General features: G+C 42.5%; 1 protein-coding gene across 1 annotated transcript in view; it reads left to right on the top strand.

Moving 5' to 3' along the window:
- The window catches only part of LOC140614379 (uncharacterized), a 46,454-nt gene that overhangs the window by 21,249 nt on the left and 1,974 nt on the right, over positions 1 to 23,231 (top strand). Inside the window, exon 6 of the mRNA XM_072793636.1 lies at positions 21,708 to 21,898. Within this exon, the coding sequence (XP_072649737.1) occupies positions 21,708 to 21,898 (191 nt within the window). The remainder of the gene's footprint in view (positions 1 to 21,707; positions 21,899 to 23,231) is intronic.

Consider the following 23,231-nt stretch of genomic DNA (forward strand, 5'->3'; position numbering starts at 1 on the left):
TTAGGATTGTATCACAACCTTTCTCTGAAAAATTTTTCCATTAGTTTGGCTGTTTCCTCTGGAACATCTCAAATGCACCTCCACTTTCTTCTACAAATTAATCCTATGGGTCTAGTGAAACACATAAGAAACAAATACATACAAAAACCAACTATGTCTTAAATTTCTTCCTCTCAAAAGCTAACATCCAAGATTCCTTCAAGCACTTCTGTGTCAGGATAACATTTATCATCCTCCTAATCCCTTCGCCACTACTGACCATGACCCCATCCCATGAACCAATTCCACAGGCTTATATTCACAGTGCCTTCCATCTAACAGGGACTTTGCTAGTCATCCAGGACATACGGGGGATCAAACAGCCCCCCAGGACCAAGGTGGGAAAGTCAGAAAAGATTGCCCTAAGGGACTTAAGATTGAGTTAAGATCTGAAAGAAGAGTAAATACTAACTAAGGGAGGACAGTGAAGGGCACAATTGGAACAAAGACCCTGGCTGGGAGTGGCAGGGGAACAGGGAGAAGTAGAAGAAGGATACTGTAGATGGGGTGCAGAGAGCAAAGGGAGGCAAGATAAGCATGCAGCAGGAGAGGATCAGGGCCAGACCACATCAGTCCCTCCATGTTGGGCAACTTTGTCTTTATCCTACAAGCAAGTAGAAGCCAATGAAAGACTGTAAGCGTGGGGCTGGGGAATTTCCTGTCAGGTTTGTGTCTCCAGGAGACCTCTCTGACTGTAGTTGGAAGAACTGCTTAGACAGGACAGCAGTGGTTAGAGGAAGACCAAGAAGAAGGCTGTTACAGCATTTCAGACAAGAGGTCATGATGGCCTCTGGGCTAAGATGGTGAGAGAGAAGACGACAGATTGATTCGAAGGATGTTTAGGGATAGAATTGAAAGGACTTGGCAATAAATTAGGTATTGACTGAGGGAGCTGAAAATGCCAAAGATGACTCCTAGGTCTCTGCCTGAATGATAGATGGATGGTGGTGGTGCCATTTGCTCAGGCAGAGAAGACAAGTTTTGGGGAGGAGAAGAATAAGAGAGTGAATGCTAATGACTAGAAAGCCATTCGTCTTCATGCAAGCCATCAGTTACAATTCTCAGGCATCTTGCAGGTTATGGAGTGCTGCAGACTGAATGTTTCTGTCCCCCCCCCCCCCTGCCACCAAATTCATATGTTGACTTCCTATGCCCCAGTGTGATGATATTAGGAGGGGGTCTTTGGGATGTGATTAGGTCATGAGGATGGAGCCCTCATGAATGGGATTCATGCCCTTGAAAATGAGACCCTAAAGAGTTAGTTCCCTTGTCTCCTTCTGCCGCATGAGGATGGAACTGAGAAGTCAGCAATCTGCAACCAGGAAGGGGGCTCTCACCAGGCATTGAACCTGCCAACCCCTCGATCTCAGACTTTCAGCCTCCAGAACTGTGAGAAAAAATTTCTGTGGTTTATAAGTCACTCAGTCTATGAGATTTTGTTATAGCAGCCTGAATGGACAAAGACATGGAGAAAACTACTGGAGGCTTTTTTAAGTAAATAAATAGCTCCTTTTTTTCTTTGTAATTTCTCCCTGCAAATAGAGGAGACTGTTATTATTACCCTGATAAAATGGTTCACCTTTTAATATCATAGTCAATAGAAATATTAAGGTTAGCTTCATGTTATTATAGCAATTTAACTACCAGTGTTACCTATATATAATCACACGAATTCCAGGAGCAGGGTGCAGTCTCTGCCCTCTATCTTACACTCTACCAGATAATCTTTTCCTCTTGGTTCTGAAGGATAAAAGCTTTTTTTCCTACCCAAGCACAAGGACATGGGCCAAATGTCTTTAATTTCCCCGAGATGTCATTTGAACTATCAAGTGTTTCATGACTTTTTTAAAAGAGGCTTTAAGAAATAGATAACTTTGGTATACTCTCAGGATAAAACCAACTCACTTTAAGGAGCTAAAGCCTCTGAACAGTTCTTAAACCAAGCTGTACTGAAAATTATATTATTTCTCCTAGAGCCTGCATCAGCCACTCAAAACTTTTACATAACATTTCAAATCTCAACGTAGATTTTTTTGGGGGTATGAAGGGAGTCCTTAATTGTTATATTGTTATTCAGAGCAGGTATGAGAGCCAAAATAAAGAGCAAATGTTCTGGGCAGCCCAGTTGGCTCAGTGGTTTAGCGCTGCCTTCAGCCCAGGGCATGATCCTGGAGACCTGGGATCAAGTCCCACGTTGGGCTCCCTGCATGGAGCCTGCTTCTCCCTCTGCCTGTGTCTCTACCTCTCTCTCTCTCATCTTTGTGTATTCTCATGAATAAATAAATCAAATCTTTAAAAAAAAAAAGAGCAAATGTTCTAATGTTCAAATTACATCCAAATATTTAACAACCCTACTATTCATTAAGTAACCCAGCAAGAAATAAAAATCCAGTGACCCTGTTTGAACTAGAAACCTTTTCTTAAGCCATTGAAGAGAAACTTTCAAACAACCTCCAATAATATTTTGGTTTTAATCCTTAATTACAATATAGCTACTGTACATGTCCCCCTGGTCCTCAAAGACAATGCTTCTCATTTTAAGCAGATTAATCAGAGCAGGTCTTGATGCAGATATACCTGCTGTGACTGCAGTGTGTGGTTCTTGGATCACTTTATAAACATTTGAGTACCAGCTCCTTCTACTCATCGAGACTAATAAGCTTCACAGAGAGGGCACCTAGTTCATTTTTACATTTTTATCACTTATAAATATGTTCTACATACAGTATGTATGAGAGAAATTGTTCAATAATTGAAGGAATTAAGGAATTCCATTAAATAAGATGACCAAGCAGAGCTCTTTTAAGCTTGGCATTCAGTCCCATCCAGGTCAACATTTTTTGTCCATATTTATATGAGGACATCAATAATAACATGATTATAATTTCAGATAACAAAAATATAGAAATAGTAAAAAATATTAGATTAATTTTGTTGGAAGATGATACTATATTTTTAAGATTCTAATTCATATATATATATACATACATATATATATATATGTATGTATATATATATTTGTACATATCCCTGGCCCCAAAGGCCACTCTCCTTATTTTAAGCAGATTCACTGTTAAATAAGCAAGACATTTCAGGTCAGTTCATAGATGATATCTCTTGATCAGAAAGAAGTCTTTCTATTCAATAGAGCAAAGCAGCATCAGCACAGATCATCCCCAATTCTTGTCTGTTAATTAACCATCCTGTATTTTATGACTCCTCATATGTGGAATACATAGAAGATATTCAAGTCCACGAGGCTAGCACAGGGTGGTATAAATTGAGGGACAAGAGCTCAAACCAGTAGACTCCTCTGTCACTTAGTCTTTTATCAGGGTGGTTTCTCTATCATTGACAAGTTGGTCTTCAGGCATTAACCTGCCCTCTGGACTCAGCCTACAGGACACTTTTCTCTTTGGTAGTCGTATTGCCCCTTTCTACATCCCTGCTAAGACTCACAGTACACACTGGAAAGAGCACTGAACCTGGACTCAAACAGGCAAAATCCAACCCCAGCACTGATCCAAGAGAGCTGGGTGAACCTCAGGCAAACCTCTTAATCTCTACTTCAACATCCATAAAATAAATGGCACATTTCCCCCCTAGATCTTAGCAGCCTCTGTCAACTAAAAATAACCCCATCTTCACCATCTCTTGCCCTCACCTGCATAACAGGATCCCAGCCCCTGAACTTCCCAACCTCCACATTCCTGAACTTCCCAACCTGGGACGCCTGGGTGGCTCAGTGATTGAGCATCTGCCTTCAGCTCAGGGCCTGATCCCAGAGTTCCGGGATGGAGTCCCACATGGGTCTCCTTGCCTGGAACCTGCTTCTCCTCCCTCTGCCTGCATCTCTGCCTCTCTTTCTGTGTCTCTAATGAATAAATAAATAAAATACTTAAAAAAAAAAAAAAAAAACTTCCTAACCTCCACATTCCCTCAGCCAGTTCTATAAACGTATCACCTACTATGTGCCTTATTTGTGTTTGGCACTGAGGCTAAAATAGCAAGCAAGAACAATCACGTACCCTGCACTGGGGTGAACAAAATTTTCACTTAAAGAAGAAAATTCTGACTGCCATGAGGAACTTGGATTGTAGAGTAATGAGAGTGAATGTGGGAGCACAAATCCAAGTGCTGTTGCAATGGTCCAAGTAAGAAAGGATGACACAGCAGGGTTGCTGGTGAATGAAGATGGAGGATGTTTGAAGTAGAATCAACTGCTCCTGTTAAGAGATTGCAAAGGGCATGTGAGAGAGAAAGAGAGGGAGGTACCGAGGCGATGGCGATGTTTCTGGTTTGAGCTTTTGTGCTGATTGATAGACCCCAGGAGCAGCAGGTTTGAGGACAGAGCTTGTGAGTTCTCTTCTTCAGTTTGCAACATTCACAAGACATCCAGATGGAGATGTCATATAGGCAATTGTACATACAAGGCTGAAGTGCACTGAGGATAAATATTTGGGAATTGTCAGCAAATAGGTGGTGTTTGAAGCCATGGGAATGGAGGAGCTCCCCAATGGAGAGAGAGAAATCTGTTCCACAAACTGTCATCTTTTAACATTTGCTGCTGGCACCCATGAATAATATCAATACCAGTAGTATTAACCCCTAAAAGCAGCTGGGGCACCTGGGTGGCTCAGTCAGGTAAGTGTCTGTTCAAGTCATGATCTCATGTGTCCTTGGATCAAGCCCTGAGTTGAGCTCTCTGCTCAGCCGGGAGTCTGCTTCTCCCCTTACCCAACCTCAATGTGGTCTTTCTCTCTCTCTCAAATAAATGAATAAAATCTTTTTTAAAAAGAAAAAAAAGAACAATGTTCCCTAAGAGCAGCATTCCCTGGGGTTCATAGGGCACTCAATTCTCTGTAGGCCTCACTGGGCTATAGCCAAGTCTATAGTCTGCCCAGAAGTAGAGCAAATTCTCCCTTCCTCACTCAGTGTCCCATTTGGTCACCTGAGTCACAGAGCAGGCTGATGGGGCTCCAGTACTCAAGAAAATATTGCCTGCACGTCTCACTCATTTCCCACAAGCTCAGACATCTATATCTGAACCAGACCCTGGCTATTCGCATCAGACCAAAAGAAAAGAACTGTAACCATATACTCTTATGAAAGCCTCAGTGCACCTGCCCATACTCATCTGAGGGCTTGTTTAGGCTCAGGATGTGTCCCCGTAATCACCACCACCACCACCACCACGCCACTATTTGAATAATGCTGTTCAGAAATGTTTCATCGTCTAATTTCCCCAAACTTCCACACCTTCATCTAATTAATGACCTTAACCTTCTACTTAGGTAGGGACTTGGCTTTGTGAAATACCAAATAATAGGGTCTAGGAATGCAAAGGGTGAGATCTTTGTTCTCCATCTGATAAATAACCCGTCCATCCACTGATTGACATATCACAGTAAGAATAATAACAAAAACTCCCAAACAAACCAGCCCTCAGGTCAAACCTTCATGTTGGTATGACAGCAAGTGCAAGGGGGAAGAATCCTGAGGAGAAGCTTGAAATGAGAAAACATTTGTGGACAAGCTGAGTGTAACAATGGCCTTGACAATAGGATATGCCGGATATATGGGAACAGTGGAATATATGGGAACCTACCAGGCCCAGGCCAGACATAGGTAGAGCCAAGAAAGGAAGTATGCTCCATAGGCAATCTGCCTGTGTTAGGAGTCACTCCCACACCAGCCTATACCAGGCTTCAACAAAGAGCAAGATACTCCCCCATGGTACACATGTATGGGTTCACATATGTATACATGTAAGCAAATGGCTTACTACATGTAATATAATAAGGGGCCCTGTTAGACACAAACAGAATGAATATCTTAGAAGAGGAAGGGCTGTGCTTCACTCTTCCTAGCCCAGTTGGAGAAAAGTTTTTTTACAGAAGTCATTTAACCTGAAAAAATAATAATAATAATAATAACCTGAGTCTTGAAGGATATATAGGCAATCTCCAGGTGGGCAAGTTATAGGTAAAGGACAGAATTCTAGGTTACAGTGAGGAGGGTCTTTGAAGGCACAGAGGTGAAGAAGCAGATAGTGTGCCTGTGATAGTATTTTCCATGTCGATGTACACAACATGGGGAGAACCCAATGGTGCTAGATGGGGTGAAAGATTTTAGGAAGCAGGGAGACACTACATTAAATAACAATGAATTCCTTGGAATTGAGAAAGCTATCTTTTCATTCCCTTCCATCTGTTCCAGAGAGAATGTCTCAGTTGGTTATCAAGATGCTAATCCTCCTTCTTAACAGAGTATGTTTCAGGCTCAGAGGTTTCCCAGGTAACGGTGTCTAGCTAGAATTTAATATTATTATGTTTTTATTATATTTATGTTTCTCTTCTGTTTATGGTAAATGACAGTAGTTTTCCATTTATAGTAGTTACGTAAAATTTTCTTTCTAAACAAACTGAAGTTTAAGAAGTAAGTGATTTGGGGCAGCCCTGGTGGCTCAGCAGTTTAGTGCCGCCTTAGGCCCAGGGCATGACCCTGGAGACCCGGGATCGAGTCCCATGTTGGGCTCCCTGCATGGAGCCTGCTTCTCCCTCTGCCTGTGTCTCTGCCTCTCTCTGTATCATAAATAAATAAATAAATAAATAAATAAATAAATAAATAAATCAATCTAGGGGAAAAAAGAAGTAAGTGATTTGCTTGGCAACTGCTTTGCCATGTGGTTAGAGTTTCTGCCTGGGGATCGGTATCAGGGCGGTGTGCTTGCTCATCCCCAACATGGCCACTGCACACATCACATCTACAGGTTCGCTAATGGGGGTGAGGAAGAGTGTTACCCATTTTTCATATCAGTGGAATTTGATGGAAAGAGATAGGCATGTCTCCGGAGTTGTTACTATATGTTAAGGGTTTGGAGAATATGGAATAAGAGACCATTTTCCTAATTAGTGAAAAATAACTTAGTAATGCTCACCTACCCCTTCTAGAAGGTTATGCAGTGTATTAATGTAGTGTATAATAAAAAGCAGCAAAAAAGTAAAGAAAAAAATACGTGATTTAAATACAAATATAGCAAAATATTAAGTTAATCACACCCTGAGCTTATGGTAAGAATTATGACAGTGGTATATGAACATCTGAAGTGTTAGAAATACTCTCTAGGAGAAAGATTAGCAGTTTGCTACATTGCTATCATTATGTTAGCATAGATCATTTGGAGATAAGCATGGTAAAATGGGTCAACCTTTCTTCTCCTTTTTTAGATAAACACTACTATCAATGTGGGGGTAGAACTCATGATCCTGAGATCAAGAGTTGCATACTCAGGGATCCCTGGGTGGCCAGCGGTGTGGCGCCTGCCTTTGGCCCAGGGCGCGATCCTAGAGTCCCGGGATCGAATCCCACGTTGGGCTCCCGGTGCATGGAGCCTGCTTCTCCCTCTGCCTGTGTCTCTGCCTCTCTCTCTCTCTGTGACTATCATAAATAAATAAAAATTAAAAAAAAAAAAGAGTTGCATACTCTAATGACAGGGCCAGCCAGGCTCCTCAAAATGGTTCAAGTTTAAAGCCAGGCCGACAGGGCAGCCGGGTCGCTCAGTGGTTTAGCACCACCTTCAGTCCAGGGCGTGATCCTGGAGACCTGGGATCAATTCCTGCATGCTTCTGTCTCTGCCTCTCTCTCTGTCTGTCTCTCATGAATAAATAAATAAAATCTTTTTAAAAATAAATAAATAAAGGCAGACAGAAATTCCTATCTTCCTTCAATAGGTGAGTGGCCTTGGGAAAGGGCTCTTGAGATCTTACTTCCCTCACCTTTAGACTGAGAGTCCATATTACAGGACTGACTAAGCATTAGACACAACAGATATGCGGGTCCTAAAATCATAGACATTGTTCATCTTCTTTATAACTTTCCAACAAGCTTTCCAAGGTTAGCCATGATTGACTCTGACCTAATTTCTCTAATTCTGTGAGACAGTCTGTCTGCAGAGCTGTTAATTGGTTTCAGAAAAGAATTGAATGTGTTCTTTTTCTTTATTTCTCCGTTAATTTGTATAGAAAGTTAAAAAAACACACTCACAACTGGCACAATGTCCATAATTGCCGGGTCATCCCAAAATGGTTCACAATGGGGAGGGCACCACCCACCCAGTCCAAGTCAGAGGATCCATGTTATATTCCAATGTTCTTCGGAATGCATTTTGTAATATTTTTGAAACACAAAAAAATAAACTGCATAAACACCATAGACACATCTCTAAAAATTTAAAACACCAAGAAGGGGGGGGACGGAAATAATCCACATCCAGTTCCAGCCCATCCTTTAAGCCACTCCCTACTGCTCAACCCCTCCACCCACCCCACCAACCTCCCCCTATAATGAGGCCTGAAGAAGCCTGTGATGTGGACTTAGTGAGTGTGGCAGACAACTCAGAGTACCACCACCCAGGTCTCTGGCTTTCCACTTCAAAAGCAAGCACATGCTGAGAGGGGGAAACCAAAAGATTTCTCTTGTAATCAGGACACCTTGCCTTAAGTAAGAGATAAACTGAACCAGCCCAACCCCCTTAGTAAGCACAGCCTGAATTTCCAGCTCTTGTAAAATCATTAAAGCATGGCATAAAAGCAGTTTTCCCTTCAACAGTGGTAATGATTTTCATCTCCCAAATTAAGCATTGACTTTTTGGGAAGCTTGTCATTAAAGGATTTTCTGTCTGCTGACCTTTGCTTTCACTTCCTGGAAGTGTTTTATTAAGTAGGTCATCTCATTCAAATACAGAACAGTACTAATATCTCCCATGCAGTTTTGCAGTTCTAGTTATAAGCATGACATGCAAGCAATTTAGGACTCTTTGGGTTTTGCATGTGCTATACATTTGTTTTTTACCATGGTCATACTTTTTCCTAAATGAGCCACCAGATTTACTTATTTATTTATTTTAAAGATTTTATTTATTCATGAGATACAGAGAGGCAGAGACATAGGCAGAGGGAGAAGCAGGCTCCTCACAGGGAGCCTGATGTGGGACTTTATTCCAGAACCCTGGGATCATGCCCTGAACCAAAGACACACGCTCAACCACTGAGCCACCCAGGTGTCCTGAGCCATCAGATTTAAATAGATCAGATACAGCTATTTCTTCTTACAATTTGGTACAATTCAGAAACATGGTTTTTAGGAATGCCTTCTCATCGATTGTAAGGGATAGAATGAAATAAATTTCGAAACACAAAATGAAAGTATGATTTTAAACAAGAAGTGATCAGACATTTTAGCCATTTTTTTAAATGTTTATATTCCCACATGCTAGAGAGTCTACTACTAGAAACCCTAACTTTTGATTGGCTAAAAAGATTGAAAACTGCAGTGCCCTATATACCTCCATAAAGACAGTGACTAATTACTTCTGAATGATTGTCATAGCTCGTTAGCAATCTGTTTGAGGATATCATATTTAGTCTACACAATGTTTTTTTGTTTTGCAAATCCTGGTGATAATAACATAGCCTTAAATACACACAAGAAGACAAGTGCATTTCTAGGGTCTAATACTTTTATTTGTCAAGATATTAATGGTTTAAAATTTGTATTTGAAGCCCTAGAAAACTGTCAAGGAGTCTACAGTTTAACTCTAATAGAGTAGTTTAGTCTAACTATTCAGAAAAAGGAAAAGCGAATGGCTTTATTACAAACCTTGAGCTTAATGTCAGGATTCAAATAATATTCCAAATTCAAATAAATCTTCACAAGCTTCCTTGCTTCTCTGATTGCTAAATCCGAATAGCCCCAAGCAGGAGCCAACCTGTGCCTATAAACATGTAAACTAGCAGACATTGAATCACTAAGTCACATAAAAGCAGCACCCGAAAGCAAACACCAGTTAGCCTTAAAGATAATATAAACAAAATGATACCTGTTCTTCAGCTTTTTGGTTTCTCAGCATCGATAGATATTTCCTAATTGCATGGAGAGGATATTTTTTGAAATAAGAGAATCTAGACTGAGGCAACAGATTATCCATGGTGAGGAAAGTAAGAAGGTTCTTGTCTGCCCCACCCTGTCAGCAACCATATGAAGTCTAGAAGCTTCACAATTCCTCAGATGCCTAAGATTTGCTTGTAGCTTGATCACTTTCCTGCAAATAAAGCAAATGTTCTTGCAGCTTCCTTTTTTGGGGAGGGTTCTTGGTGAAACGAGACAGCGAAGTACGAGCACCGACCATCTAAAAGCGTCCAGAAAAGCAATGCTCAAAGGGCAGAAGGAGCCGGGAGGAATTTAGGGGCTGGTCCACAGAATGCAAATTGCTTAGTGGTAGTGATGCGATTGTCCTATTTCTAGCAACAGCGTTCTGTTGCAAGCTATGTTAATATTAGCTAGCTGGTGACTTTCCACACCCACAGACTCTCGTGAGGTTTAATCTTAATTCTTCTGACAGCTTTTCTGGCTTTTAAAGAGGACATGACATGTGGGGTTTTGGTTTTTTTTCCTGTTTCCTTCTAGATTTTTTATCAGCATGAGCACACACAGGGACATCCCTTGGCTGTGACTCAGCTCAAAAGTGTTGATTCATTCAGTCTTTAGAAGCTTTGTTTTAGGGGACTTCTTAAAAAATTAACAATTTACTTCACTCTTCACTGTTATCAAGGAGTTCAGTGTCAGCACTTAAGAGGTTTGGTTTACACTGTCATGCATTATGCAACATGCCCAGGAACCAGATACTTTACGTTAATTGAACAATAGCTGCAAACAGATTCTGTTCTGAGTTAAAAGGTTTCTCTCCTTGAATCCTTATCTCAAATCCACAGGCTGAATCCAGAAACGTTAAATTTCCCCAGGCTTTATTCCGAATGTAAGGAAGAAAAAAGGTTATACATTTACTTCCTAAGTATTATAAAAAGGATTCATGCTTGAAAAAGAGAACCAGCTAAGAGGTCTGTGGTCTTAGAGGATGTGAAATCATAAAATTTGAAAGTTCAATATTTTCTTAATGCTCTTTAGAAGTCACAGGGTTTCTGAACAAAGTTTCCAAGTAGGCTTTACTATTTTGTTATCCTTTTTAACATCCTAGTAGCTGGTTCATTTGATGGAAACATTTGGCCACTTTGGTAAGGGATCAACCCAAAATCATGAGGCCCAGATATGTGCTTTAAAGTGGAAAGAGAGAGCTGGTCTTTTCCCTTTCAGAGATAGCACTGTTGGGAAGGAGGGGGAAACAAAGCTGGAAACCCACATGGAAGCCTGAGCTGTCCCCCTGGACAGCCGCCCTGCCCCTACTGGCTGGGCCACTAGCCTTCAGGGAACACACTTGATGGGCCTAATGTGGGTCATGCTGTAGCAGCCCAGGCCATCTGTCAGGCTGGCCTCCCGCCCACTTGCAAGGTGATCTTCCAGTCCCACCAGAGCTAGGCTGGCAATTCCAAGAAGTCATTTACATAATGCTGCTGGGACTGGCTCCCAGGAGGAGGAGGACCTGCCCTCCTGCCCCTGCTGTAGGTGCAAGGCGGGCTGGCTCTTCCAGTCTCCTCTGTATGCTGGAGACAGCCCACTCTAATGAGGGCCAGAGACCAGCACTGGGCTTGGGAACCACCAGAATGCTAAGGACAGGGTTGTGTGCTCCCTGCCAGCTCACAGCCAAGAAAAACAAGGAGCATGGAAACAGACACCCTCGCCCTGGAAAAGGGGGAGGCCCTTGAGGCTTTGGGAGGAGGAAAGATGCCATTTATATACACCCTTGAGGAACCCACGAGCCGCCCTTTTCCCTTGCTTTTTAAAAATATCTAAAGCTTCAGAGGTGCCTCTTCTCATGGGCAGAAGCTGGCGGCCTGCCAAACACCCACAGCTCGGCTGTGATCAAAGTCTTTTCCCAATGGATGAACACAGAGCAGACTTCATTTCCAGTGGTTGTTTCATGATCACCTTCTCCTGCTTTGAGGAGAGTAATGAAAAGAGAGATGGGGAAGGGATGGGTGTGGGGAGAGAAAAAGAAAACCCAGATGGAAAACTGTCCTGGCTAGATTTAGCATAACAAAAATTGGTGAAACAAACACAACTAAAACTCCCTTAGGTCTTTAACTGACAATAAATATAAATTGTATCTAATATGTACTGGGCCTTTCAGCCAGGCACTGGGCTAAATTCTTGACATTATTCATATAACCCTACAGCAGCACCTTACGGGGAAACTGAGGCTTAAAGAGGGTAAACAACTTGCCCAAGTCACACAGCTACAAAGCAGGGGAGAAGGGACTCCAACCAGGTAGACTGATGCACCAGTCTCCAGAGTCTTAGTTCCCAGTCAGTACACGGCACAGCCCCTTAGCCCACATCCCGAAATGGATTCCTGAGAGCCTCTTTACAGATGAATCTAACAAAGGAAAGGCGTGGAGTTGCCTTGTTAACAAGAAATACAAACATAGGGACACCTGGGTGACTCAGTGGTTGAGCATCTGCCCTTGGCTCAGATCGGGATCCTGGGGTCCTGGGATCGAGTCCCACATCAGGGTCTTCGCAGGGAGCCTGCTTCTCCCTCTGCTTATGTCTCTGCCCCTCCCTGTGTGTCTCTCATGAATAAATATTTTAAAAAAGAAAGAAAGAAAGACAAACATAGACTGCTAGAAATTTATAGACCAAGATTATTAGATTAGAGATTGGGTACATGTTCATGCAAAACCATACAGCTCCCTGGCCTGGATTCTGTGTAAGTGAGGCTAATCTTCATTATTCACCTTGTAAAGTTTCCTTTCTGAAAGGATTCTAGTGATCTTGGAAAGAGGTTGTGCTTGTAGATACAGATTTTCTGCTCCCCACACTTTGAAGACTACTGTAATCTCAGTTTCTGTTTGACATCGGCTGCAATGGTTAATTTCGCTCAATGTTTAATACAGATATGATGCGGGAGAGTCACAGTCCCATTGTATCCACAGTGTGGACATGTCTGCCATCTCAGCCTGGAGGAGTGATGGTTTAATTGCCACTGTGACTCGGTTGCCTTGGTGAACGGCAGTTAACCAGAGATCGGGTCAGTGCACATCTGACCAGAGACAGTGTACATCCACAAGGACGGAAAGAACCCAGTGGGTCAGCCCAGTGGTAAGAGGTTTATTCTGCTGTCCACCCCTGCAAAGTAGCACAATGTGGAGTGGAAGTGATTACCTATTATTTGTATAACTCACTGCCACGCCCTTGTCCTCTATCTAATAGGAAAAATAACCAACAGGGACACCTGGGTGGCTCAGGGGGTTGGGCTCCTGCCTTTGGCTCAGGTTGTAATCCCAGGGCCTGGGATCGAGTCCTGCACTGGACTCCCCACGGGGAGCCTGCTTCTCCCTCTGCCTGTGTCTCTGCCTCTCTTTCTCTGTCTCTCATGAATAAATAAATAAAATCTTAAAAAGAAAAGAAAAAGAACCAACAGAAACCACAAACCCAGTAAAGCCCTGGATCCAGGCTGCAACCCCACCATGAAAAGATGTTTGTGTGTTCTCTTTGGTTTCTAAAAATTACCTGCTTTTTCACAAATAGCTTAAGGTATAGGAACCCCAATTTCTTCACTTGGAGAGCAACACATAGGGGCAAAATTAAAGCCTGAAGAAATAGTGACATGGATATGAAGAAAAAGATTATTTTACAATTTACTTCTTTTCAAATGTTGGAGAAGACGGGATGAAAATGTGGGCTCGTGAGGCCGTCTAGCACTGTGCACTGCACACAGCAGGTATTGCATTAATACATGCCCGGCACCTAGTTAGGAAAGGGGAAAGACAAAGAGAAAAGAATGGGGTTTATTTACACCACAAGTGTTCAAATCAGTATGAGAAACAGGAAAGGAAACCAGAAAAGTGTGTCTCCAGGATGCCTTTTAGTTGAAGGAGGTTTCTAAAGTGCATTAGGACAAACACAAAAACCCCACTAATCCCCTTCTCTTTCTCCTTTCAATCAGTGCTGAGAGTTTCTATCAGGAAAATGACTCCATTCTCTGAGAATTAATCTAGCCCAGAGATAAAATGAAGGGCAAGCAGTGAGTATGATGGAGCAGCAGCTAGCCCAGAAAACAGAAACCATGTTTTATTATGAATTCCACTGAGACATCACTCTTATTCCACTAGGTCTCTGGATATTGGCTCAGTTTCTTGCTCTCCCAAGGACAGCTCTAAATGAAATCAGGAGAGGAGGAAAGGGAGGCATTAACCAATGCTCCTTGGAGCAAGTTAATACAGCCCCAACATTCCACCTTTTGCCTGATGAAATCTTTTGTGCTACTTGATATGATGGCATTTTCTTGCTGCTCCCGCCATGTAGGGAGTAATTTCTTGACACCTGCATATGGCGGATTTTTTACTTTCTCCAAATCCACATTCAAACCTCCCCCTGTGTTCCTATGACAGCTACAATTCAACAATTTTGGTGTTTCTAATTGCCCTGTGAGCTCTACAACATTTATGCCTCCTGATTTCTGGGATTCAAGTATGATTTCTCAAACTTTACAGTAACTCTGCACCCCTGGGACACTTGTCCTCCACTTAGGAAGAAAACGTTTTTCTGCATAGTTTAAAAACAAACTTGAACATGCATTAGCATCACCTGAAGGGCTTGTTAAAGCACAGGTTACTGGCCCCACCCTCACAGTTTCGGATTCAGTAGGTTTGAAGACCGAGATTTTGCATTTGTATCCGTTTCTCGGGTGATGCTGATGCTGGTGGTCCAGGGACATCGGTTTGGGTGCTGTCAGGTAAGGGACATAACTATGGAGCAATTTGTCAGGAGGAATTTGAAGGACAGGATACTCTGTTTGCTGGAGCACTTTGAGAGCTCCCATCAGGTCCACATTTTAAAATCCACTTCCTCGGCAGTTGGGAGTTTTTCCTTAGTTCCTCTGTTTTGTAGCCTCTCTTCCATAAGGGAGCACCTGCAGTTATCAAGCTTCAGATGGACCTGCCTCCAAGGTCTGTCTTCTTGGGAGTCTGTCTTCTTGTCTTGATATCAGATTGCTCTCAAATTCTCACTCGGTTCCTCTTACCAAGCTGAAGCAGCACTGTAAGTAAACTTACCTCAAGGAGACAACCCTGTTTTTAAGCTCAGGGCCAGAAACCACAGCCAGCTGTACACAATACTCCCTCTCTCCCTCTTCTGCCACTAACACCTTATTCCACTGCAGCTGGGGAAGGAGGATTCTTGGAACAGGCAGCTAGCCCCTCATGCCAAGAATCTCCAAGATCACGATTTTCAAGATTTTCCACAAACCCCTCCCCAAGCATAATCTATTCATCAACTGCAATTTGGGCAGGGTCCTCCACTAACTCTGTCGCCTTTCATACAGTCTTGAGTTTACTGCAAACTGGTCCTTTAATAAAAACATAAAAATCCTCAGCAAGCTCACTCTTCCTGGTGGGTCAGAAGGCAGGTCTTTGGAGCTGTATCACCTTCTCCTCAGGACCATGATTTTCCTTCCACCCTCCCCATAGCAGCCATGCTTTGCTCTCTCTGTGAGGAGTAACACCAACCCAGAAAGAAAAGACTGAGGTATTTTCTCCTAAGGATGGAGAGCAATGATTCAACACTGAGGGAACTTTCAAATTGGTAGTTGTGCTACCTACAATTCTCTATGAAAAATAAAAATATGGTTTTTGCGATAAGGAACATACCTCCTCCCCCCACCCCTTAAGTAAAGGAGCTTTGGCTAACGAGGAGAATGGAGGGTGGGAGTGGGTGGGCAGATTGGTGTGTTCCCTTGTAATACTTGGTTTGAAAGGTAAGGGTGTTATTGAAAGCAGATGTGTGACTGGACAAAGCTACCTTGGTGGTGGATGGCTCTTGGGATCAAGAAGTGATCCAACCTTCCTTTCCCATTTCTCTGACTCCATTGTGTGGGTGGAAGTTCAGTGGCCTGAGAACATGGTGCCTCAGATAATGCTTAAATACTTGTCTGAAGTTCTAGTGGAAAGGCCCAGGCCAGCGGCATATAGGGTAACTCAGTCTTCATTGCCACCTCCTGTGAAAACCTCTATTGAGAATGAGGGGGTGAGAGTCTGATGGAGGTGGCAGCTCATGTTATCTAAAAGAAAGATAACATGCATGCAGTTTGGGGTAGAGAAATTATTTATCACGATGATGTGGATAGTCATTTCTTTCACTCTATTATCCCTGATTTTTTTAAATATGAAAGGTAATTATCCAACATGGACATGATATATGTCTTCTATCAGTTGGATCACTAGACAGCATTAACTTTGGTGCAACTCAGATTATAATTAGGTACAATGACCTGAGTAATCATTACCAGAACGTAAATTTGTGTTTATTCTTAAACCTTAGGTATCAAAACCAGAGGTTTATGGGATTATTCATTTATTTATTTTTTGCAAGACTGGCTAGTTATTCTTTTTTTTTTTTTTTTTTTTTTTAAGATTTTGTTTATTTGAGAGAGAGCAAGAGTGCATGAGCAGGGGATGGGCAGAGGGAGAGTCAGACTCTCCTAGGAGCAAGGAGCCAGATGTGGGACTCAATCCTGGGACTCTGGGATCATGATCTGAGCTGAAAGCAGACGCTTAACAGACTGAACCACCCAGGCATCTGAGACTGAGATGTTCTTTTGAGCCTTGCTTCTCCTGTGGTCCACAGAGCAACAGCATTAGCATCAACAAGTCCCGAGATCTTGTTAGGAATGCAGAATCTCAGGCCTCATCCTGGATCTTTTAAATCATAATCTGCATTTTGACAAGATCCCTAAGTGATTTGAATGCACATGAAAGTTTGAGATCCATGGCCTAGGAATGAAGACAGGGCTCCTTCACACTCCTTTTGTGCTCCATACATGACTTGATCCTACCACTTAATTTTGTAAGAGTACCTGTTTCTTGTCTGTAGCTCCTTCCTCACCAACCTCCCTCAGAGCAATGACTGTGTCTTGTCCATTGTTACATAGGTGCCTCACAGTTGCTCAACAGATCTTTATTTAATGAATGAATGACTGATTATACACGTAGTGTAGCAGCTAGGTATGAACTACCTTGAGTTTTTCCAGATCTTGTTGGCCTCTAGATCCAGACTGGTTATACTAACAATAACAGCCCAAATTTCACTGGTTCATGGCTTCATCTGTTCATGCCCAGCAGGACTTACTGCTGCTGCAAACGGCCACCCAAGTATTTCTGGGAGCTTTCAGATGTGCCTCTCACATAGTCGCAAGCAAATCCTGGCCAGCTGCTGTAGTGTTTCCTTCCTTGTTCCTATTCTGGCCCCCTACCTGTCACTGCTGTCGCTACCTGGTGTGTCAGCATAACCCCTTAGGGCTCTTGAGTGCCAAAGCATCTTCCAGGACTTCTCATTTAACCCACTGCTCTTTGTCTCTCCACAATGCAATCATGAGCTGTGCACTCCTATTCAAGCATTCTTGGGAGGCTCTTCAGTGGCAACTCCCAGGATCCCTGTTTTGTTTCCCCCTGCCCATCTGTCTTCAGTACAACTCAGCACCTTTACTGTGGGTTCCTCACCTCACCAACTGTCCTTCTGGGCAGGATCCCTTTTACAAGAACCCTGGGTTGTTAGAATGAAATACCTTTGACCTGCCACCAAAGAAGAACAAGGTGTTTTTGTTTTTGTTTTTACTACATGCAGTGCTCAACCTTGCTGCCATCGATCCCCTCTTGTTTTCTCAGGTGTAGGCCTACCAACTTCTCCATAAAGTGTTTCCATAAAGTAAGTGACACACACTGTACCCATCTCCTGTGATGAGGTGTGGGAAGATTAGTACTAGAAGGGTCTCTCCTAAGAAACACTTCTCATAAAATTATTTCCTGTCTCCTTGACCAAACTGGAGTCGGCTCCTCTGAGTCTTGTCTTTTTTTTTTTTTTTTTTTTTATATTCATGAGAGACACAGACAGAGAGAGAGGCAGAGACACAGGCAGACAGAGAAGTAGGCTCCTTGCCAGGAGCCCGACACAGGACTCAATCCGGGGACTCCAGGATTGCGCCCTGGGCCAAAGGCAGGTGCTAAACCGCTGAGCCACCCAGGGATCCCCCGCTTAGTGCAGTTTTAGCAAGAATATCTGTTGGGTTAATTTAACATAACCCACTCTCCCTTAGTATTACCCTGGCCTGCCTTCAGCAGAATTCCCTAGCATGTAAATGGCCCTCATACAATTCCAACCAATTTCTATGTGACTTCAACTCTTAATCATTATACAGGACTACCTCCATAGCTGTTTTATATCTCCAAGCAGGATGCCTGACGCACAATAGGTACCTAATATATGTACTTATGAAATGAACAAGCTAAAAGACCAATCAACTTTTATGTTGTCATCCTTTCTATTTAAAGTTCTGTAACTAGTGAGCTATTTTAGGTCTGGATTAACTGTGGTTGAAGTAACAGATACGTGGTTAGGATCTCCATGACACATAGAGCCTGTGCTTCCAATTAATGACAATCACCTTTTTCTTCCTGTATACTCCTGGTCTTTAACGTAACTCCTGGGCTCAAACCAACCTCTATCACAGCTGTTTACCTGATACTACCATTTCCCAGTGCATCGAGCCAAAACCATAAAAAGTTTTCATTTAAAGATAAAAAATGAAACAACTTTTGTGAAAGAGATTAACACATAGACAATTAACAAAAATGCTAATTCTCCATCATCATTGGAGAATTAATGCACTGATTTACCTGTATAACAATGTGTATGATGATTTGTTTCGTATCTTAGTGGGATCTGGCTGCTGTAACAAAATACCACAGACTGAGTGGCTGAAACAACAAACATCTTTTTTTTTTTCATGGTTCTGGAGGCTGGAAAGTCCAAGATCAAGGTGCCAGCAAAGTTGGTTTCTGGTAAGGGCTCTCTTCCTGGCTTGTAAACAGCCACCTCTCATATGTCCCCACACAGTCTTTTCTTGGTGGGTACACTCAAGACAGAAAGAAAGAGAGAAATGAGGGAGATTGAGGGTGGTCTAGTGTCTCTCTTTAAAAGAACACTAGTCCTATTGGATTAGGGTCCCACCTTTTTTTTTTTTTTTTTTAAGATTTTATTTATTTATTCATGAGAGATACAGAGAAAGGCAGAGGCACAGGCAGAGGGAGAAGCAGGCTCCCTGTAGGGAGCCCGATGTGGGACTTGATACCAGGACTCCAGGTTCACGCCCCAGGTGGAAGGCAGGCACTAAATCACTGAGCCACCCAGAGATCCCAGGGCCCCACCTTTATTGCCTCATTGAACCTTAATTACTTCCTAATGATGAAGTTGTGGAATATAGATGAGGTTTGGTGGGGTGAGGTCCAGAGCTGAGAACCAAGAAAGAATTCTTGAGACGTCTTTGGTGCAAAATGGTGGTTTTATTAAGGCACGGAGTCAGGACCCGTCATTGGGCAGGAAGGGCGGCTGCCTTGGGCTTGTGAGGGGTAGCTGATTATATACCTGGGAGTTGGAAGGGATTTGGGAATAGTGTACTCTCTAAGGAATTTTGGAAGCAAGGTTTCCAGGACCTTAAGGGGGCTAGCTGTTGTTGGGAAAAGGTCACTCGTTACCATCTAATGAAACCTGAGTCATGAGACCCTTCAGACGTATATTGGTGTGCCATGTGCGTGGGGGATGATTGCCAACATGTATCTTGGGCGGGGGTGGTGGTGGTGGTGGTGGTTAGAGATAAAGGAAATTTCTAAAGGAATTTTTATATGTTAAAGTAGTCTTACAGGATCCTGTGGGTTGGGCTAAGATTTAAGATTGCCTTTTGCCCTTAGCAAAGTATTAACATCAGGCAGTTGAGTCTGTAGAGGAATGTCTCTGCCTGTTTCAAGGACTTGTCAATGGGCTGCCCCAGGCTTGTGCTTTGTATTCAGCTAGCCCTGTTCCCCATCACTTTAGAGGCTCTGTCTTGAGGTTAGGGCTTCAAGATACGAGTTTTTGGTGTGTGTGTGGGTCACGCAAACATTCAACCCATTGATTTAGGATTGATTTAGGATGAAAACCAGAGGGTTAAGGGTCTTGAGGATTTTAGCACATTGTTGTGCTCAATAAAATGACTTGAGCAATACTTGCTTATACCTAAATTGTTTTATCTTTCTTCTAGTGAGGATCCATGCCTCTATAAAATTTTGAACAAAATTGCCTACTCAGAATTTATTTATGAATGCTCAAGTTTCCTGGATGAAAGATCTCGGTATTACTTAATGATGTAAAACATTTCATCAAAATGAAGAAAGTCTCCATTACTTTCTAGCTTCAGCATTAAAGTGTAATTCTCATCCTAATTTACAGTTGCTTTATTTAAAATTGGGGTTTTTTTTTTTTGAGTTATTTCCTTGAACTATCCCAAACCATTTCTTTCTTTCCTTAATATTAGTTTTCAGACACTTACATATAATTCTATTTCCCCAGAGGCCTTTGTTTACAGTTACAAAATCTTTATTGCTATAGAATTCCTTTCAGCTCTTTATGATTGCTCTTGCTCCAAGGTCCTGTCTAGACCTGACATCCTATGATTCCAAGATGCTCCATGAAGAAAGCAATGTTTTAAACTGTAAGGCTTGTCAAGCTCAAAAAGAATATAAGGTTGAAGAGGTGGGTAGAGCAACAGAAATGCTGTTATTGCTATTGTTGCACAGAATTGTAAAAGGAGCTCAAAGTGACAGCATGCATTGATTCTCCTTTCTTCATGTAGCTGTAAATCTGTAAACAAGTCGGTTTCCAAGAGCTTGTCAAGAATTTCTCCTTCCCAAGAATTTTCTTTCAAGTGTTTTTGATGGCTTTCTACCAGGCATATCTTATGTGAAACTGAACTCTCCCCACCCCTCTTAACAGCAGGTGCCCAGTTCTCAACTTCCATCTGCATTGTATTTTATACTTTTGTCTTTTTTAGCAGCTTACGCCTTTGTTTTTCAGAGGCAGCCTTGTAACAGGTGCCTTCACTTGGCAGCTTAACTGTTGCCAGAGCTGCTAAGTTTCCTCCCCGCGGTGGCTGGGTTTCTTGCTATTGGTAAAGGCAGGTGTAATGCTGAGACCACCATTTGGAATCCACTATACATCAGATGGGCTATAACATCTGAATGAAGATTTTCATTTTGCTAATTTTAAACATGTAAGCACTAAAGTGCACGTTTTAAAAGAATTTTAAAGAACAACAACTTTTTTTTTTTTAAGATTTTATTTATTTATTCATGAGAGACAGAGAGAGAGGCAGAGACACAGGCAGAGGGAGAAGCAGGCTCCATGCAGGGAACCCGATGTGGGACTCGGTCCCAGGACTCCAGCATCACACCCTGGCCAAAGGCAGGCGCTAAACCACTGAGCCACCCAGGGATTCCTGGACAACAGCTTTTTAATCTCATTCTAGCTTAGGTTCTCTCTCCCTATTGTGATATGCAGACTTCACTTTGTCTCCAGAAGAGATGTCACTTATGACTGAAGTCATATTTCTGTTTTCCATACTGAGATCACTAAGCAAGATTTAACACAGGCATTCCTTGGCACCACAGTTCCTGATCAGAGCCACAAGAAGAGAGGGAATAAAGTACACCCTTTCCCCCCAGGCAGATTGTGCCAGTTATTAAGTACCTGTGTCTCGGGTCCAAACACATCGTTCTGTGCTCAGTGAGGCTGGAATTCTACAGACCACATTCCCTTTTGCCAGCAGTTCCTCACTAGGCTTTGCCAATGGAGGGTGACTGCAAGTTTGAAGGAATAAAAAGGGACTTGCTCCTTTTCTGTTTCAGTTTTGCTTCCTGCTCTGAGACTCACACCAGCAACACTTCTTCACCCCGGCAGCAGCCCCTTGGCAGCAGCATTCCATCTCTATAATAGAGGTGAAAAAACTTGCAGTTTTTCCAACATTCTCAGAATCTGCCCCATTATCCCGCTCAGAAGCACCGGCACAGCCAGCCAGTGCCTGCCCTTGGGTCCGGATGTGAGTACCAGCTGGCTAGTGCCCCACCACCCCCCTTCAGGGGTCTGGGTCCTAGCCTCCTTCTCAACTTTGAGCTAAGGAAGTTTGGTGGACCCGGACTTTAGGCATCATCATGCATCGGATTGAAATTCAGGTCGTTTTATTGAATATGAAAGGTAAGGGTGTCACAAGAAGACTGGAGGACTTGGGGACATTCAAAGTATGGGTTAGTGACTTCCAAACCTGTGTCTGTGTGCCAGACATCTTTCCCAGGTTTATTTTTTATTTTTATTTACTTTTTAAAATATTTTATTTATTTGTGAGAGACACACAGAGAGAGAGCACACGGCAGAGACACAGGCAGGGGGAGAAGCAGGCTCCATGCAGGGAGCCCAACACGGGACTCGATCCCAAGTCTCCAGGATCATGCCCTGGGCTGAAGGCAGTGCTAAACCGCTGAGCCACAGGGCTGCCCTCTTTCCCAGGTTTAAATGGAGAGCCCGTATGTACCTCAAACCCAGAATGTCTAAAATTAAACCTTTGTCTTCCCCCTTGGCTCAGTGAATTCTTCACCATCTACCAGTTGCCAGCAAGAACTGTTTTTTAGGTTCACAAATACTCTCCAAGTATTGCTGATTTTAATTCCTGAATGTCTCTTACTTTCCCTCTCTATTTCACAGCCCTCCTTCAGATCCACCAGGCTACTGCAAAACCCTCCTAACTTGTCCCTCTGCTTCCTGGCTCTTTCCCTTCTAATCTAACCTTTCTAGAGGGTGTGCCTTTGAAAAGTTCTGAAAAGATGATAAAAACTTGTGATTTTCAGAACACGGTCCTAGATCTACCCAGCGACTCTTCTGCCCCTCCAAATCATTTAAAATTTTTCTTTTTGTCACTGTTAAACACAACTTGATGATATGTCATGGTGTTGCTAATTCATGTTTCTTGTGCTTATTGTTCACTGAGCTTTGGTCTGTGGGCATATAGTTTTCATAGTTTGGAGATTTTTTTGTCCCGTATTTCCTCAAACGCCTCTTCTCCCTCTCACTTTTAGAGACTGCAGTAACATACATATTAGGCCATTTGAGTTGTCCCACAGTGCAGTGACTCCCCTTTTCTGTTTTCTTTTTTCTCTCCATGTTTCACTTTGAAAACCTCCTATTGCTATGTCTTCAATTCACTAATCTTTTCTTCGGTCATGTCTCATCTGTCACTAATTTTATTTTGGATTGTTTTGTATTTATTTTGTCACTAATTTATTAGTGTATTTTTTTTGTCTCAGTCATTACAGTTTTGTGTATGGAAGTTCTACTTGGATCTTTTATTATGTTTTTATATTTCTTATGTCTCTACTTAA

The sequence above is a fragment of the Canis lupus genome, chromosome 22, assembly GCF_048164855.1.
Source record: "Canis lupus baileyi chromosome 22, mCanLup2.hap1, whole genome shotgun sequence".
In the NCBI taxonomy this organism is placed as follows: domain Eukaryota; kingdom Metazoa; phylum Chordata; class Mammalia; order Carnivora; family Canidae; genus Canis; species Canis lupus.